Genomic DNA, 18815 nt, shown 5'->3' on the forward strand with positions numbered 1-18815 from the left:
AGTTGATTCTTTCAAAGTATCAGTAGAATCAAGTGATCATATTTAATTTGGATATATAGTGCCACAGACTGCAAGTAGAAGGCGGTTGGCCAATCGGGGAAGACTTCTTGCGCAATCATCCCATCGTAAAGAGCTCGATCTGGTTGATTACAGAATAAATAGCATAGACTACGCCTCGCAGAAACACTTGGGTACACCGTTCTCCTAGAATCAATGAACTGAGAATAACAGTGAATGGCGGTTTCAAAGTCTTGCTCTAGGAAGGCTTGATCACCATGTTTTCGAACCTCTTGAATATCTTTTACCTCTTCCATCCATTCTTCGAAAGAGTCTGTGCTTTTGTTTTTTCTTCTACGCAGGTTCATTTACTCTTTTTATTCGTTCTCCAACCGATGCTTACTAAAAATGTAATTTGTTATGATAAAGTTTCCAGTTTTGTACTCTCTTCTTATATTTTATTTATTATTTTCCGGTTAAAACTCTTTATTGCTGCTTTAAATCTTACAACCACCGTTCCACAAAGATGAGTAGATTTCATATCACAAAAACTATATTTCGTGTGGCATAAGATATGGTCCGTTAGAAATGTCGCTATATATAAGTCCGTTTCCGCCTAAGATTTACGCAGTATCACACAACAAATTTATCCCTCTCTCTCTCTTTAATTGTTATATCTCTATCTCTCTGTGTGAAAGAACACAATGGCACAACAAAGGATGGGTCCTTCTGGATTTCAACTCGCTGGAGACAACAGTTTCGACGACGGTGCACTAGACTTCGACAGCGTAAAGAATGTGTCCATTGGGGTTCGTGAAAAACAAATCGTTTTTATAAGCTTAACGTACTCGAGGGGCGAAAAAGATCAGACTATCACCCACGGAGAACAACCTAACGAGAACATGGAGGTTCTGTCTCTACACACCCTTTTTCATCTCTTTTACAAACGCATGCAGTCGATCGATATTGCCAATTACTTTAAATGCATTTAATTTATGTATGCAGATCGAGTTTGGAAAACTTGGAGGGTATTGTAAGACTGTCGGCGGCACGTACAAACGTGGAACTCCGCAGCTTCCAACAGGGTATATTAGCAACTTGTATTTTGTAACCTCCGAAGGACAGAAGACGGAATCGTACGTTCGAGCCGCTGCAGATGAGTCGGATGAGGCTTTCAGTTTCACTGCGGATGGGGAAACCCAATTGGTTGGATTATTCGGACGGTTCGGGCAGAAAGGATTAATCACGATAGGGGCGTTGTTTGCACCAGAATGAAGCCAAGATTAAAGAAGTAAGCAAAGATGAAGGAAGAAGCTGATATAATTATATAAAGAAGCGTATACAGAAAAATAAACATGTATGGAGTTACGTACATCAAAGTAACAAAATATTGTTAGCAAAAAAAAAAGTAATAAAAGGCAGCAGTGTAGAATTTCAGCATTATTTCAACCCGTACGCAAATATTTTCTTTATACATTAAACATTTCAATTACTTTATAATATTTTAGGAGTACTTTACTCAATCAGAACACTTAACAAAAATTATTGCGTCAGCTACTTTTGTCGAAGGTGCTTGAACTATAAACAAGCTTAATTAGGTTATGGACTAAACTAAAGTTTTAAGGGATATTTTTAATTAACTGGATACACTTCTTTTTTTCTGTTGAACGAACTGGATACACTTTTTCTGAGTCCTCTTTTGTTGACATCATTTAACACCACCGAGTCTCTAAACTACTATATATAACTTGCGTGTTTTTCAATTATTTTAATATTTGAAAAACAAAACACATACCAACAATTATATTTAGTTAGGTTAAATAAAAATGACTGTTGGTTGGACTATTTTAATTATTTGATTGCATTAATTTGAATGGCTGGTTTGATTCTAAGAAAATCTATTAAAACGAGAATGTATGGAACAATTACAGAACAATTTGAATAATTATATTAATTCGAGTATAGTTATTAAACGAATACTTGCGAGGGCATTACTAAAATGTAACTATACTAAGAGGATCTTTAAATTTAGTCATCTAAATGTCCGAACACGAGTCTACGACATGAAATACAAGAAAACAAAACATCTATTAACTCACTCACCCTGTCGGTATATTTTGTTAATTAACCATGGATTTATTTATGGGCTTATTTGTTTAATAACCAAAAAAGTGAAAATTAGTTTTGTAAAGAAAGAGAATATAGAGAGATAGGAAGAGAAATACAGAGAGAGAAAGAGAGACAATGTGTGTTTTTTGGTTACTTAGCAAATTTGTTGTTTTTTTGTGGTTATAGAGTGTAAGTCTGCTTATTTATTAACAAATGATCAACAGTTGACCAAAAACATTATTTATAATCAGCAAAAATAAATTTCACCTTATAATTTTTTATTCAATCATGGGTCAGTAATAGTTAGATTTTAAATAAATGATATAAATAATATAAATAAGTAACTATGGGCTGGACATCACAATTGGTTGCATTAAACTAATTTGGGTTACTGTATTTGGTAGAGTAATTAACTGTTTACGAAGATTAGATGTTTTGAAAAAAGCTTTCACCTTTTATACTACTATGAGCATCATTAATAATAGGTTTTTATTTTTTTGTCAAAATAATAGGTTTCTGAAACTGAATCTCTCAATATAAATTTAAGAATATTTAACATAAGAAATTTTTTTAATTAAAACTAAAAATTTGCTGGATTGACATTTTGTATAATATATACTATTAAAAAGGGATTATCTTAGAAATCTATTATACAAAGATTAGATTGTTGCACTTACACATTAACTATTTATTATTTCAAATCATATTTTTATTTTCTGTAGCTATAAAATATTTTAAATGAAATAATCTATTACTCCTTGTTATATTTACGAAACTAATTATAGGAACCACATTTATGAATGGAATTTCACAAAATTGCATAGAGTAATAAATGAAATCAAATGAATTTAATAAAATAAATGTAGATTGATAAAGTTATATAAGGAAACTTGTGTTTGTAACTAAATATTTCCATTGCTGATTTTCAGTATAATAGGATACATTAATTATGTTTTAATCTAAAGCTGTGGTATGACTTTAAATATTTGCAAAACACAGCAATGCCTAAAAAAAGTCTTGGTTTTAATTGTATTGATGAATAGATTTTATCTCTCTCTCTAATCGAGTTAATCTTCTTATTTTTTGTTTAACTAACCCCAAGTATTAAGAAACAAAAACAAAAGAAAAACTAACCCAAGTTAGAAGCCCACTCAATTAACCCAATCCCGACTCAGTGATTAGCAAACTACCGATATATTCAATTCAGTTTAACACTAAATTTAAAATGTTTAAGCCAATGATGTGAAAACAAACGGTAGGTATATTTCTGAAATATGTTTCTCTGGAGTATTTAAAAATTTATTATACAGAGGACCTCTATTGCAGAGATCACTAGTATCTCATGAATTAATTTAAAATTTTATTACTGTTTAATTAAATTTATATTTTATCACTAGTATTAAATTTATACTTTAAATATTTTAGATGAAGCTTCAACATTAATATAGTTACTCGATTATATGTTTAAATTTATTTGATAAACAAAAGGGTAAAGCAGTGAGGAATGCAGTGAAAACGTGCAAAGAGTTGGGGCTCCGGCATATCAGATACGAGTCAGACTCATCTCAACTCATCAAGGCTTTGAACTCAAAGACAGAACCTCCAGAGATTTATGGGATCGTCTCTGACACTAGGATAGAATGTATGGAATTCGAGACCTTTTATTTTGTTTGGATTCCTCATGAAAGGAACGTTGTTGCTGGCTGTTTGGCCAAGCAGGTTAAGCCGTGTATCAAGTGGTTTTATCACGCTACTCTGATGATTTAATGAAGTTGCGTTCCAAAAAAAGAACAAAAGGGTAAAGCCTTTCTGTAATGAAAATACATCTTATCTATTAATTTCACTGCTACAAATAAAAATGGTAAAATAATAAGTCTTTCTAACATTATGTTTAAACAACACCATAAATAATGATGCAGTAATATTTCTACATGTTTTGTAGGAAATAAAAAATCTAGATGGGGACGTTGCGATGGACACCGAAAGCGGTGAGGTAGACATCAGTGTTTCTTCCGTAAAACCCGATTATCTTCCTGCCTCCTCCTCCTCCTCGGAGCACAAATGGCGTCCCATCCTCGGGTCCATATCGGGGCGCTATTTTTCTCTTGTGCAACCGGAACGTGAGGGAGGTAATGTAGTTGTCGTTGTAGGTGCCCTCGACAGCTTCAATGTAGTCATCATCATCGATTAAAACCTATAACAAAAAACCTATATTATAGATCATGAGTTAGAAAAATAAAATAAGAAAACTCACGTCATCATATGTAATATGTGTTGCATTCCCGTGAACGGCTCCGATCACAACTGCCTTGTTGTTGGAGTAATCAAATTTGACAAAGGCCACGCCAGTATCACTTTGTCCTACACTTATTTTCTTCACATTATCGAAGAAGCCATCGTCCCATTCGTTTTCTCCAACTCCATTGGTCGCTTCTACTCCTCTGGGGAATGCAAAATGGGACTTGGAATCGTTCGCCCCAGTAGGAAGTGGAACGAAACTCGGATAATAGGTAAGATGACGAGTTCCAAACCCAACCAACTCATTTATTTCAATTTCGTGAAACTTATCTCCCTTGACAATATAAATACCCGTATTTCCGTTTTTATTAATGCAACACAATGCGAGACCATTACTTTTCTCGTCGATGAAGTAACTTGGTCTATGTAAGTCGTCAACTACTATATTTGACCATATAGGAACTAACACATTCATGAACTTCATCCACTCTACGGATTCTCCATCCCCATTTTTAATCTTATCTTTTGTCACCCAAATCTCAATATTCCTTGTGTTCCAGTCTTGCTCTAAAATAGAAAATCGATCTCTCCTATAAATCTCAAGAGTTCTAACATTTGATAGATCGTTTTTGCCAGGCAAGTTACAATAGGGTTTGAGACTTTCAATAGAAAAATCAAAACTTAGAATAAAAGGCTGGCGTGCACTTCTTTTAACAGCAATCCAATACAAAGTTCCATTCAGAGATATAGTATAGTTGGACGACGAAACCATACTCCAGCTATGGGATGAAAACTCGTACGATTTCCATGCATTGGATCCAACCTCCGTGATATTAACATACCTGGTGTCATAATTCATACGAGACCCAAAGATCTTGTAATGGTTGTCGGGTTTACTATAGTCGTAACCCATCCCAATCAACCAACAAAATGATGGTTTCGATTTGATCCATCTAATACGTCTTAACCATGGGTTGCAAATCCCGAAGCCCTTAGATGTGGCATAAATCAATAGTCCCTCGCAATAGTGCATTCTCATGACCATCCTATGTTGATAGTTGGGAATATCGGAGGGTAAGTCATGCACTTCTATAGATGGACCGTCGAAATTAACGTCTACTGAACAAGTCTTAGATTCGGAAATCAAGACGAACTGTGGACGAGCCAAATGATTGTTAATGAACTTCAAATCATTTAAAAGAGTGTTCCATCGTTTGCAAACAGATCTGAATCGAGCTACAGATTTCAGTGGAATCCGAGAGAGTATACTTTCCTCCAGTTCCCACAAAAGATGCTCTTGCTGCATTATATTATCTGTTATGGGCTAGGTTTGTGACAAAATAATCATTTACATCACAATTTGATTATATATAGATGGATCTGTATAGGAGGAATTTGTAAATTACATTGGAAATATTAGTACATTTATAAACAAGGAAAATAGCAGTGCGTGGAGAATGAACAAGAGAACAAAATCCTTTTGTTTTCAGAATTAACTAGAGTTGGTAAGAGATATTAAAAAAAAATTAACTTAGAACACATCCAATGAAAGATTTTCTACAGATTATCATCCAAAAATGAATGAAAATGAAAAAGAAGAACAAAAGTATCTCATTTGAGAACTCATGAGATATTCTTCCTAATAGGTGGTCATCTTTTAATTAATCTATTTATGTTTAGTATTAAATTTAAACAAAAGAACAGATTATGTTAAAATATGATAAATTTTAGATACTAATTTCAAGAAACTTTATGGTAGGCATGCATAAAGAAACTTTATGGATAGGCACACAAAAATCAAATAATTAATTTGGATTGGATGTTAGTCACTGGACCTGTATAAAAAAAAGTAATAATTATAGTCACTAGATTTATATCCAAAATAAATAGTTATATAACTTAAAATATAAAATAAATCCGCAAAGAAAAAAATATATAAAAATAATTAAATTAAAAGTTCAAAAATAATAAAATCTTTGATTATGACTGATCATTTGTTTTGCTTAAACTTATAACCTCTTATGTAATTGTAATATTAGGGAAGATATTTTTAAAAATAAAGATCTTCGTATTAATTTTGTTTACAAAGACATGTGGAAAAACATAAGAACAAAATAAATACAAATGAACTGAAAATAAATCAACAACTTTCCGGTCCACTCAGAACGGGTTAGTCGAAACCCTAATTCAAAATACAAAGGAAAAAAAACAGATTAGCCGCCACCAGCCAACCCAACACAGTAGGAATGAACTTTCGGATTTCATTTTAGGGTCAGTTCGGATTTACATGTTTTGGAAGCAAAAATTTAGTCTCATTCAGATATTGTAATAGTTCAATTTGGTGGCGGTTCGGTTTCACTCGGGTTTGGTCGGATATAGTGACATATTGGAAATATGGTTAAACTCCAAAATACATATCTAAGTTCACAATTTGAATGTTTTTGAAAACTTACATTGACAAAGACTTTGTGGCATGATTAAAAAGTGGTTGTTAAAAAAGGAAAAATTCCATAAAAATACCCCAACTAAATTTTGCTAAGTTTTTTAACACCCAAACCATTTCGGTACCTACTTTAATATCTCAACTAATTATTTTACCAATTTTAATACATAAAATTTTAAAATTGTGCTCATTTTAATACCCAAATTTTATTTTTTAATCAAAAATACTAATAAGTTCAAAATAAATTGAAAAGGTCTCTAAAATCTTTAATTTTTTAAAAAAAATTCCCACTTTTATTTTAAATTATAGGAAAGAAAGTAACTAAATTATGGAGAATGATGCATAATTCTATACAAATAGAATTTTTAGAGAATTATTGTATATTTAGGATTATGGTTTATAAATTAGGATAATAAGAATTTTTGTTGATAAATGAGTATTCTTTCAGAATTTTTCATCAATAGATTGCATTTGCAAAATATTTCTTTAAGAACTATTATTTTCGAAAGTTTTCATTTTTATAGAGAAATTTATATATTTGGGATTCTAATTTAGAAATTAGGATAACAAGAATTTTTTATGAAAGATGAGTATTTTTTCAGAATGTTTCATGAATATGCTGCATTTTTTTAATATTTTTTTAAAAAACTTGATTTTTTTTATTTTAAAGAGAACTATTGTAGATTTTGGATTTTGATTTAGAAAATAGGATAAAAAGAAATTTTGTTGATAGATGAGTATTCTTTCAGAATTTTTCATCAATAGGTTGTATTTTTTTTAATATTTTTTTTAAAACTGCTATATTTGGAAAGTTTTCATTTTTATATTGAACTATTGTAGATTTGACATTGTGATATAGAAATTAGGATAAGAACGTTTGATTATAGATGAGTATTCTTTCAGAATATATAATCAATAGATTGTATTTTAAAATATTTTTTAAAAAACTGCTATTTTTGGATAGTTTTCATTTTTATAGATAACTAATAAATAGGTTGATGAGTATTCTTTCAGAATTTTTTATCAATAGGTTGCATTTTTTAAATATTTTTCTAAAAAATTATTATTCTTAGAAAGGTTTTATTTTTATAAAAAACTAATGTAGATTTTGATTTTGATTTAAAAATTAGGATAAAAACAATTTTTTTTTTGATAGATGGGTATCCTTTCAGTATTTTTAATCAATATTTTGCATTTTCAAAAAAAAAAAAATAATTGCTATTTTGGAAAAAAAATCATTTTATAGAGAACTATTGTAGATTTGGGCTTTGGATTTAGAAATTAACAAGAATTTTGTTGATAGATGAAAATCCTTTCACGATTTTTAATCAATAAGTTGCATTTTCAAATATTTTTTAAAAAATAATTGCTATTTTGGAAATTTTTATTTTAGAAATTAGGATAACAAGAGTTTCTGTTGATAGATGAGTATTCTTTCACAATTTTTAATCAAGAGGTTTTATTTTTAAATATTTTTTCAAACTGATATTTTTGGAAATTTTCATTTTTATAGAGAATTCTTATAATCTGCTATTTTTGGAAAGTATTTTTATTTTATTTATAATATTATAATCTATTATAAAAAAATATAAGTAGCCAAACAATTATAAAATCATTTTAAATTATTCACTGTTTTTGTTTTTTACGCATTTCAAAATTTTTACTATCCATTTTTTTGTTATTAGAAATTATATATAAGGTGATGAGTAGAATAAACAAAAATAATTAATTTTTAGTTACTGTGTTTAGTTGGTTGAACTGTATAAATGTTTCATTTCACTTAAATCTGTTTATGAATTTTGTTTCCAATTAGTATCCAAATAGTTTAATGGACCCTCCCCTTAAATCTACAACCCTACATTTTTATGTTTTATTTTTTCTTAAATCAACAGTTTAAAATTTTTCATATTTTTAGATAAAAAAAACTTCAACTAATCGGGACCCATTATCTAAATATTCTTTTTATCTTACTTATATAAGTTTTGATGTAAAATATTGTAAAATGTATAACCAATTAAACTGATTCAACAAATAATAGCGACAAAATGATTTGGAGATATAATTGTAGATCTTTGTAACATTATGTCTAATTTGGTGGAGTGTGAAAGTCGTGTTGACATTGAGCGCAACGCGTGGTATAATGTTTGGGCCGTTTACTAATTTTCTTTGGGTCTTCGAACTAATTGTGTTGGGTTGTAGGTATATGGTTTTAGATTTTGTGTTATTTTTGTTCCAACAGAATTGTAAAGTCATTATTAGTTAGGACATTGTTTAACTTCCTATTGATTTTAATGTTTTATTTTATAGGATATTACAAATAAATTGTGAACTTCACATTGTTAGATATTTTAGTTATGTTTTTAAGAGTGTGTTCAATAATAAAATGAAGGAAGTTAGGATTAGTTTTAAGTATGAGGCAATTTTGGTTGCCTTGCGGTTAAAAGATCATGTAAGATTTGTATAATTGTGTTGAAGATTCTAAGAACTTCCAAAGCTCTGATTGTTGTATGCTATATTTGCATTTGGAAATAATGCATATGATAATAGTATTTCGTAGGAGGAGTTGATTCTAGGAAATGAACTAAAAGAAGAATTAAATGCGATGAGTTATTTTGTTTGCTCTGGAGAAGAAGTGTTGAGGTGACATATTTGATACGCTACGTGGAATTTAAATGGTGTTGAAGTTGTTGGCCTTTTAAAACTTCCAGTCCATAATTGGGGAGGTTACTGTTCTTGTGTTATGGGATTGCAAAAATTGGTAATTTTATTTTAATATAAATATGTTTGTAGAAAGAGTTTGGGCCTTACCCACGAAAAAGAGTAATAACTGTCAGCTTATTATCATTAGATCTTCTTAAAAGGCCATGTTCACTTTTATCGAAGAAAGAGTGATATTTGCCAAAGAAACATAAGTTCAGATAGTATCGTAGTGTTTTTGATACTTTGTCTAAACATCCAAGATGGCAAAGGGCTTCATAGTGGTAAGTGGTAAGAGACCTTACCAAGCTTACTTGCGCCAGAAGGTAATGCATATACTAACAATGTGTATGTTTAGACAGTCCCTGTCTCATTAGTGTACAATATTCTCATCGTTTGTTTTATGTTGAGAACCAAAGACATAATCACTTTTACTAAACCAAATGAATTGCACGGCTAGCTTGCACATAATCAAAATAGAGATTATGCAAGAAGCATCGAAAATGAAAACAAAAACTGGATTTGTTTGAATGCTCTCATGTCATAATTTCTTTCAAAACAAAATTTGTAGAAATATGTTATCAGCAGAAAAGGTCGTAATGTAATGAACAGTATATAGATCGTTCCTCATCTTGATCTGTCTCATAATTTAAGGAGCAGTATACCTAAAGAGTTTATTAATAACACTATGATAAGTATTATGAGAAACAAAATAAAACATCTCGATGTATATAAATAAAATCATGTACACAAAAAGAATAGTTAGGAATGCCTGTTAAGTTTTTTTTATGACAAGACCAACGTCTTCTTACCTTCTTTGGTGTTGTAATGATAAACTCGTTAAACAACAACTCTCATGGTGCTCAACTTCTTTTCTTCATCTCTATCAATCGAGTCATCATCTCAACGTAAGCCTATGAGACAGACTTTCACTATCCTATTCTTCATGACATTTTTCCCAACAATATCATTTCTATGGTAGTCACTAGTCATCTTCTCTTACTTGGCTGAAGAAGATAACGATGATTTATAGATTCACCGTCTCGTTTTTCGTATACATATAAATTGTTCAGACATACCTCACTCATCAAAGAGACCCTCTTGAATAATTTGTTTATACTAATCAAAGACCCAATTAACAAAACAACACACAATTTTAAACTGATTTAAACAATAAAAGAAAGGAACAAGAACTCGGATTCACGGTTGTTCGCCACGTGTTTTTCTCTCAATCATCTCCTTTTGCTTCTCCGCGAGCTTATCCAAAGCAGACGAAACGGCGTCGCTTCCACCGATCAGCAACCTCGTGACAATCTCCGGATCCGTCTCGAACCGCGCCGCCTCGAACTCCTTCCTAGCGTTCTCTCTCAGCACGTCTCTCCACAGGACTCCCCTCGAATCCGTCCACGTGTAGAACCGAGTCGCGCGCAATATGTCCCGGTACAAACTCAGCGCCTCGCGGCGCGTGCTCGTCAGACGCCGCCTGTTCAGATACTCGGCCTCGTCGTCGTTGATCAGCGGTGGTTTCTCTTTCTTCGCGAGGTGTCTATCCAGGAGCTCCTCCATCGTGTCTGGACCTTCGTGGAGGAGCCGTATCGTCGATAGAGCGTCTCTCCGAGAGATCAGATCTATACGATTTGACAGGTTTCGCCATTTCTGAAGCTTCGAAGCCATCGGTATTGAGAGAAACTTCGTCGTCTCCGAGTGACGACGACGGCAATAACGTTTCCGGATGGCAAACTGGGCTCTAAAGACTGTTGGGCTTGTTCGTACGGATTTATGGGCCCTTATAAAGCCCATATAATTTGTAAGCATAGTCAATATTCATACTATTGTGACTCGCATAGTGAAGCTAGCTACTTTGCCTTGCATGTCCAACATCCAAGCTAGTCCTTTAAGTTTAGCTCTTTGTGAACCTACACTTTATCATATACATAATCTTTTGTTTGTCGTTGCAATCTATGTTCTTTCCTGATGTAGTCCTAAGCTGACAAAGGACCAACAATATCCTAGGATCAAAGTGGTGGTTTGTCCAATCGATCTAATCGACTCTAAAACCGGCTGGATCGAAGTGATGATGATGATCTCGGACAAAACAGGGTGTGGACTGAATCCACAAACAGCCTCAATCGCCAATCAAAGAGCCTAGTGAAACCACACAAAGACACAATGACTTTGGGGAAAAAAAAACTAAGAGGTTTATTAAATTTTGGGTAAAATATTTGTGTGTTACAATGAAACAACTAATGAGCTTATATAGTCTCAGTAAAATGATTCAGAAAGCTAAATAAAATGAGAAATCATGCTGAAATTAAGAAAACTAGCCGTTAGGCTTTTAAGAGAGAATTTCGGCCAAAATGGAAATGTGTTGAGCTGCTTGTATCTGGACAACTTTGGGAGCTTCTGGTTGATGAAACAAATCGCCATATCCAAGCTAAGAGTGAAGAAATAGAGTCTTTGGATTTGCATGCAAATCGGGTCCAAAGATGGTTAGTATTGCCTTTTTTTTATTCCATGTAATCTCAATAATCCAATACGGTCTGGTGCATGGTAGAAACCTTCCAACTGGTCTTAGATGTAATGAATGATCTCCTGGTCTCCACACGTGAGTTTGAATTGCACACTTCTTAAGCAAAGAATGTATTTCCTTAAATAGAACCAGTTCGGATGCAGTGTAGGTAGACTGACTTGTAAATGGTATATCTCCTAAACCATTAATCCTTTTGGTATAAAAACCAATTCGCCGCGTGCTCTAGTTAAGTTGAGAATTTAGAGCAAGTGGTTACACGGTTAAACTTCTCATGGTTGCTGAGATATGTTTCTTTGAATGAACCTATGTCGCTGCTTGTTCCAATGTAGCTTGTATGGTTGATCTCCTGAGTTGGTGGTCCTGCTACTTGCTTGAGGTCCTCATCATTTCCATCTCTTGCCTAATAGTCTTTTTCAACTCCTCCACAATACAACACACTTTAGTTGTATTAAATCTACCAAACCTACATGAACTTTGAACTTTGAACTTTGAACTTTGAATATGAACTATGATATCGCCGCCAGAACAAGAACCAGAAGATGTGAGAAAACAGTCACGTGAGAAACATGCAATGAGTTAATGAAAGAGCATGATAGATTTCAAGGTTTGTTATTTAGAAAAGATTTTAGGCTATTGAATTTACTGTGGGTTGGTTCGGTACGTTTTTTGTTTGGTTTACCAACCCTCTTTAATAAAATTGAAGTTTTGGACATGGTTTCGCTCGTTGATATATTTGGAAAAATACTATTATAACCAAAAATTAATAAGCATACGTTTTTCAGTTTATTTTTTACTTTATCTTTGTTTGTTTCAAGTTTATTAAAAGTTCGGATATGTCACCACAAGTGAGCTGTTATCTATGAGCTGTTGTTATCTATGTATATGCAAGTACTGGCGCATTGAAGTTAGACTTTACCTTTGTGCTAAGGGCTGAGACTTGAGAGAAAAGTCCAGCTTACTGGAGACTGATGGTAAATGTTAGCTGCATCTGTTGACTAGCAAACCAGGCAAAAATAAGTACTAGTAAGTAGTATCAAATTGTTACCCCCTAAACAAATATTTCGCATGATTATTGAATGCTCCCAACTACTACTATACGAATGCCTCGGAACCATCGCAGTATTAACTTGTACCAGACATACACCAAAATTAATTAGGTAGCTATAGCTTACAAAATAAAATAAATATAGGTGGTTTAGGTTTAGCATCGTGTTTGAACAACAATAATACAAGTGTTCAGTTCTGAGCAGCGGACACCTCTGCATTGTCTCAATAGTTTTTTTTGTCTGTTTTGTTTTTGGTCAATTTTTGTCTGTTTTGTTTCTGTCACATTTTCGCCGTAATTTACAATAATTACGAGGTAAATATTCTTCGATTTTTTTTTTGTATTTTTGGGACCACGGACTATAATACTATTCGACTAATCACACGGAAAAAAGTAAACCATATGATGTTAACCAAATCCGACCGGGGTTTAATACTTTCAACGTTCAGTGTCCATTTCGATTTTTGCCTGACTATGGATTCAGAATATGATTTGGTAATTAAATTCACGTAAAAGATAACAAAATCTTATTACAATACATTTTTAGTTTCCTGTCCCTGCTACAGTTTCAGGATTTTTTGGATTGTAGGAAACAAAACAAAATTTGAACTTGCTCCAATTGATTCAATGCATTGACGATGAGTTCCAACTTCTACCTTACCATATGCCTGATTATTTTTTGCATGTGGGTCCAAACTAATCACCACCGTTTTCAAAGTATTTTTGGATTATTAAGGCCCACATTAGAGTCTAATTAGTCATTAAAAATTAAAAGGAAAGCTTACTTTCCCATTTAGCTAGTAGTAACAAACAACATGCATTAAACATTTGATATCTATATAAGTCGGCCGTATAAAACACAAAGGTCTTTCTTTCCTTTTAGCTCACATTTGACCAAAACTCCTCCAATCCAGACATCATCGTTGACTTTTTCAAACTTGTGTTCCTCCTCTCTCTTTCCTTTCTTCAAACATCTCATATAACACAACACCAAGAAACAGAACAAGAGTTCCTCTGTTCCTATCTTCAATTTTCGCTGTGAATCAATCAATGGACAGTAAACACCAAACTTCAACTTCAAAACCAAAGAACAAGAACAAGCTCTTGAAGATGCTTCCCAAAGCTATGTCCTTCGGACATCGCGTCCCCCCGTTTAGTCCCGGAAGAGATCTCCACCACCACCACAACAACACGACGTCGTCTTCTTCCAACAAAGCGTATTTCTCAGGCCCTATGGTCCCTTTGGTTCCCAAAGCAGCTCGCGTCCGGAGAAACAAAAGCGACGCCGTTTGGAGCGAACCCACTTCGCCTAAAGTCTCCTGCATCGGACAGATCAAGCGCGTCAAGTCAAAACGCTCCTCCTCCCCTAAGAAAAACATGATTCCCAAGATCCCCAAAACGTCGTCGTCTTCTTTAGCCAAAGGAGATGAAAAAGGTCGTGTTTCGATGATCAAGCGTCTCTTCTCGTTCTCCTCGGCGGCTGGAGGTGGAAACTCATCAAGAAAATCACGTCCCGCCGCGGCCACTGAACATCCGGTCACGGTGGTTTCATCCGCGGCGGTGCCGTCGTTAGGTCAGATGAAGAAGTTTGCGAGCAGCCGTGAAGGTTTAGGAGGGTTTGATTGGGCGGTTGAGATGAAACGGGAGGAAGCATCTCCGGCTGATCGTGGTTACTATTCCGATGAAGAGAGGAGAGGTGATTACTTGAGAGACGATGATGATGAAGAAGACGACATAATAATACCGTTCTCAGCTCCGTTGATGAGTTTGAAACCGAAGACAGAAGTTAACTTGTGGAAGAGAAGAACCATGGATCCACCTAAACCACTTCATCTTCAGACCTAATGATTAAAAACTCTTTTAAATTTTTTCATCTTTTTCTTTCGTTATATATATAAGTTACTGCAAATCAAATCATATAACGATCATCATTACACTGTGAATCTGATGATTATCATTTTTCTTATTTAGTTAAGTTATGTGTGAATACCTGTTTGGGTTCAGTTTTGATAAATGCCACAAGTGAAATCTCTATCTCAGACTACCCTTCTTGCAACTACGATTACAAATTATTATTTTTTTCTATTGGTGACAATGTGTATGACAACAACCGATATCTTCCCACCACCAGAGTGTCCATATATTAAATGTAATTCACAACCATATTATTGCTTATTCATTTCAAAATCTTCAATGGGTAGGTACAAATCAATTTATCTTACCGAAAAGTTAAAATTGCGCTCCAATTTCTAGGCCTCGCATTTGTAAATAAACATGAAATTCGAACCCAACTCAAACAAACAAATAAACAAATAAATTTACGATTGGAGTTATAGAAATATCCAAATTAATTTTGCTAGTATTTTGGATTTACTGTACTAACCAAACTCAACCGGTACTTATAAACTTCTTAAACTAGAACTATCTAAAAATGTTCAACAAACCGGACTTAAAATATAAATAATGGCTAAAATAAATATTTAAAATCTAGATAAATATTCAGTTTCGTATCTACTTTCTCTGATCTGTCTGAAGCGGTCTCTAAACCTTTGCTATGGCCAGCTCTTTAGTTTCAGGCCACAGAGTTAAGGAAGGAGTTCCAGGTTTTTGTAGATTGGGAGTTAAGAGTGGTGCTGCCGGCTTCGGTTAGATGTGCTTCTTTCATTGCACAGTGTGGTTAACCTTGGGTTAACACAATCTTATGTTGCTTCAGGTCACCCTAGATGGCTGGATAAGTTCTTTGTTAATGAAAGAAGCATCTCTGGCCAAATAGAGTAGAAGGGGTATATTTTGAGTGGTTCTTTTGGAGTTTGGAGGTATATGGTGACTTTAGTGTTCTTGGTAGTTGTTTGAGGTTGATGATCCTTTTTTTTGGTGATCCTGATGGTCTGTCATCTTTGAACTTGTTAAGATGTATGTTTCTTCAATCAATATATATCAATTTGGGAAAAAAAAGATAAATATTCAGTTTCATGTTTTTTTCGTACAACTCTTAAAATACAAGAAATTGAAATGAGTTTGAATTCGAAACATATCTTAGAGATATATTTTGATCAAAAAACAAATCTTAGAGAGATATATTTTCCCAAGTCCAAAGTATTTTTAACTAAATTCAAGCCAAACATCTATAAAATTCAAATAGCTTTCTTTTAAGCTTAGGATATTCCAAACCCATTAAAAGACTTAGACTAATTCTAAAAAGGTGGTGCGATCCACGGATGAACTCTCGTTACTCGGATTGAATAAGGTTTAAAACATGGTTTCATATCCTCATGACCGCAACGTGAAATGTAGTAAGGTACCTTCAAACCTGAATTACTTAGCACCTTCGAATCCGCCTACCAATAGACCACGACTTTATAGTTAAATTCAAAAGTAGCTAAGAATATGAACCCAAAATATCATAAATCCCGATCGGAACGGATACTAAAGAGTTGAGGACTACCAATAATTTTACGTGCCTTCAAAGATAAGAAATAAAACACAAAGCAAAATCAAACCAAGAATCACATGCGTTTTTTTCATATTAACCGGTCTCGGATGGTACAAACAAAACCCACAAAAGCATTTCCTTTCAATAAATCGAGTTTTGATACAACTTAATAAGTGACACGGACGCCTGAGTACCGGAGAATCTCTCCAATAAGTTCTCCTTTACCGGAACCAACATACCGCCCACAAATATCACCGTTTCTAATGAACAAGAACGTGGGCACTTCGATAACATTCATGTCCTTTAGAAACTCCATACAGCTATCGTTCTCGTCCCCGTTCATTCTAGCGAACACGATGGTCTCCGACATCGACCGGGAAAGCTTCAGCACCGTCGGATAAACCTTGACACATGGCCCACAGTGTTTCAGACCGACGTCGAGTACAATCAGCTTGCCTCCAGTACGGTTCTCATCAATAAGCTTCTCCACATCAGCTCGGCCGTGCAGCTGCACAACCGCCGAGTGGCTGTCTCCGTAATATAGTACGTCCCCCATTAGCTGGTCCGGTCCAATACCTGCCAAATTAAACCGTTATCTAAATGTCAGCCACTATACTAAATGTTATTCCCTCTATTTCAAAAATATATATCTCGCAGTTTTTTGTAAAAAAAACATATTAACTTTTATTATTATTATTATTATTTGTGGTTAATTATTTTCCATAATTTTACTCAATAACAATTCAACAAAATGTCTTAAAAATGAAAAAAAAATATTTTTTTAATAAGAATTATTTTATATAACTTCTATCTTCTTATAACTGAGGGAGTACTAACACTAACTTCTTGTGTACTTTCTTCCCCTTAGTTCGAGAGATTTTGTCTAAAGGAATCATGAATATCATCTTTAACCAAAGGTTTAGTTCCAATTTACTAAATATTTTTGTCGGGATTAGTTTATCTATGTTAATCAGTGTATAGGTAATTAAGGGGTGATTAGAGTTAACCTTCTTCCTCGTGTATTTTCTCCATGCTCTTATAAAAGCTGAAGTGAGGAACTTTCTCGATCTTCTCTCTCCGACAAAGCTCTCTGGTCGTTTCAGACTCATCACCCATGACGAGCAAGAAATCGACGTCGTTACATGTCCTGCTCAGCTCCACCATAAACGGATATATCTTGTTGCTCTGATCACTCTTACTCGTGGCAAACTCCACAACCACAAGCTTGTTCTTGGCCTTCTTAAGCGCTTCGTCGAACTCCTCTCCGCTGTGAATCTTTTGCACTTTCTCGTCATTCACCGCCGGTGTACCCACCTTCCCCGGCGATGCCGCACCGGCCTTGACCTTCACGGCTGAGAAGCTTCTTTTCGAGGGATTTTTTACCCATCTCTGCTTTAGGATCAGTGAGTTGGGTTTGGGGTCGAAGAATACGAAGGAGGAGGTTGAGGCAACGGCGGATGTTGGCCGTGGAATCACGGTGGTGATTCGGTTGGCTGAGAAGTTAGCGACGGTGGCCATTGTGAGTGTGTGACTATTGGTTAGAGATTGGTGAATGGTATAATGTGGATAGATGTTATGTTTTTAAAAAGGACTCAATAATTCATGTCCACTTATTTTAATTGTGTGGCTTCTGTTTGCTTTCGATTAGATTTTTTTTCTATGGACCAAACGAATATGTGATTTTGTAGCGATTGCTGGTTCTTAAAAGATATTGACGTTATTTTGTTTACGTTGTTGCATGAAGACAAATATTTAGGAAATTTCCATAGCCAGCCAGGTAAGACTAGTTTAACTGGTTGATTGCATAGAGTCAGGGCTGTTCAGTATGGCAAAACCGAACCGTACCGAACCAAACTAAAATAGATAATATGGTTTGGATTTGGTATATACCATACAAACCGAATGGATATGATTTTTTAAAAACCGTAGGATTTGGATATGGTTCGGTATATAACCGATAAACCGAATAAACTGAATAAAACCGATCAGAAAATAGAAACATGTAAATATGTATATATTTTATAACAACGTATGAAAATCATAAGTTAATTTTTTTGCTAATAACTATTACCATATTTTTTACACTAATAAAATAGTCCTGATTTGTAAAACACTTGAACTATAATTAAATAACAATTCATCGCAAACATGCTTCTTATTTTCTTAGTCTTCTTTTGATCTTTTTGTTTTAATTTAGCATTGACGAAATTGAAATAAAGATTATAAATTTGATGATAACAATTAGTGAAAATTCTTCATAATTTTTTTTATCTATAAACTAATAAAGTTTTGTGTTTAATAGAAGAAACATTACTTTGATGAA

General features: G+C 33.8%; 5 protein-coding genes across 5 annotated transcripts; 2 read left to right on the forward strand and 3 right to left on the reverse strand.

Annotated features, from left to right (window-relative positions):
* The first annotated feature begins 614 nt into the window (after window positions 1-614).
* On the forward strand, window positions 615-1440 carry LOC106405402. The gene is made up of 2 exons (XM_013845961.3): window positions 615-905; window positions 1003-1440. The coding sequence occupies exons 1-2, from the start codon at window positions 702-704 to the stop codon at window positions 1270-1272; spliced, it is 474 nt and encodes a 157-aa protein (XP_013701415.2). The 5' UTR covers window positions 615-701; the 3' UTR covers window positions 1273-1440.
* Window positions 1441-3946: 2506 nt separating this feature from the next.
* LOC106405678 (jacalin-related lectin 38-like) lies at window positions 3947-5826 on the reverse strand. The gene is made up of 2 exons (XM_048761482.1): window positions 4361-5826; window positions 3947-4300 (listed from the first exon to the last, which is right to left on the reverse strand). Exons 1-2 carry the CDS (start codon window positions 5648-5650, stop codon window positions 4061-4063), a joined length of 1530 nt encoding a protein of 509 aa, XP_048617439.1. The 5' UTR covers window positions 5651-5826; the 3' UTR covers window positions 3947-4060.
* A 4759-nt stretch (window positions 5827-10585) lies between these two features.
* On the reverse strand, window positions 10586-11437 carry LOC106402885. The gene has a single exon (XM_022704122.2). The coding sequence runs from the start codon at window positions 11297-11299 to the stop codon at window positions 10685-10687; it is 615 nt and encodes a 204-aa protein (XP_022559843.1). The 5' UTR covers window positions 11300-11437; the 3' UTR covers window positions 10586-10684.
* A 2336-nt stretch (window positions 11438-13773) lies between these two features.
* On the forward strand, window positions 13774-15098 carry LOC106402730 (uncharacterized protein At1g76070-like). The gene has a single exon (XM_013843515.3). It carries the CDS (start codon window positions 14110-14112, stop codon window positions 14902-14904), a length of 795 nt encoding a protein of 264 aa, XP_013698969.1. The 5' UTR covers window positions 13774-14109; the 3' UTR covers window positions 14905-15098.
* Window positions 15099-16553: 1455 nt separating this feature from the next.
* LOC106405897 (thioredoxin-like protein CDSP32, chloroplastic) lies at window positions 16554-18163 on the reverse strand. The gene is made up of 2 exons (XM_013846453.3): window positions 17500-18163; window positions 16554-17068 (listed from the first exon to the last, which is right to left on the reverse strand). Exons 1-2 carry the CDS (start codon window positions 18008-18010, stop codon window positions 16659-16661), a joined length of 921 nt encoding a protein of 306 aa, XP_013701907.2. The 5' UTR covers window positions 18011-18163; the 3' UTR covers window positions 16554-16658.
* Between the last annotated feature and the right edge of the window lie 652 nt (window positions 18164-18815).

Source organism: Brassica napus, chromosome C6, assembly GCF_020379485.1.
Source record: "Brassica napus cultivar Da-Ae chromosome C6, Da-Ae, whole genome shotgun sequence".
NCBI classification, from domain to species: Eukaryota; Viridiplantae; Streptophyta; class Magnoliopsida; order Brassicales; family Brassicaceae; genus Brassica; species Brassica napus.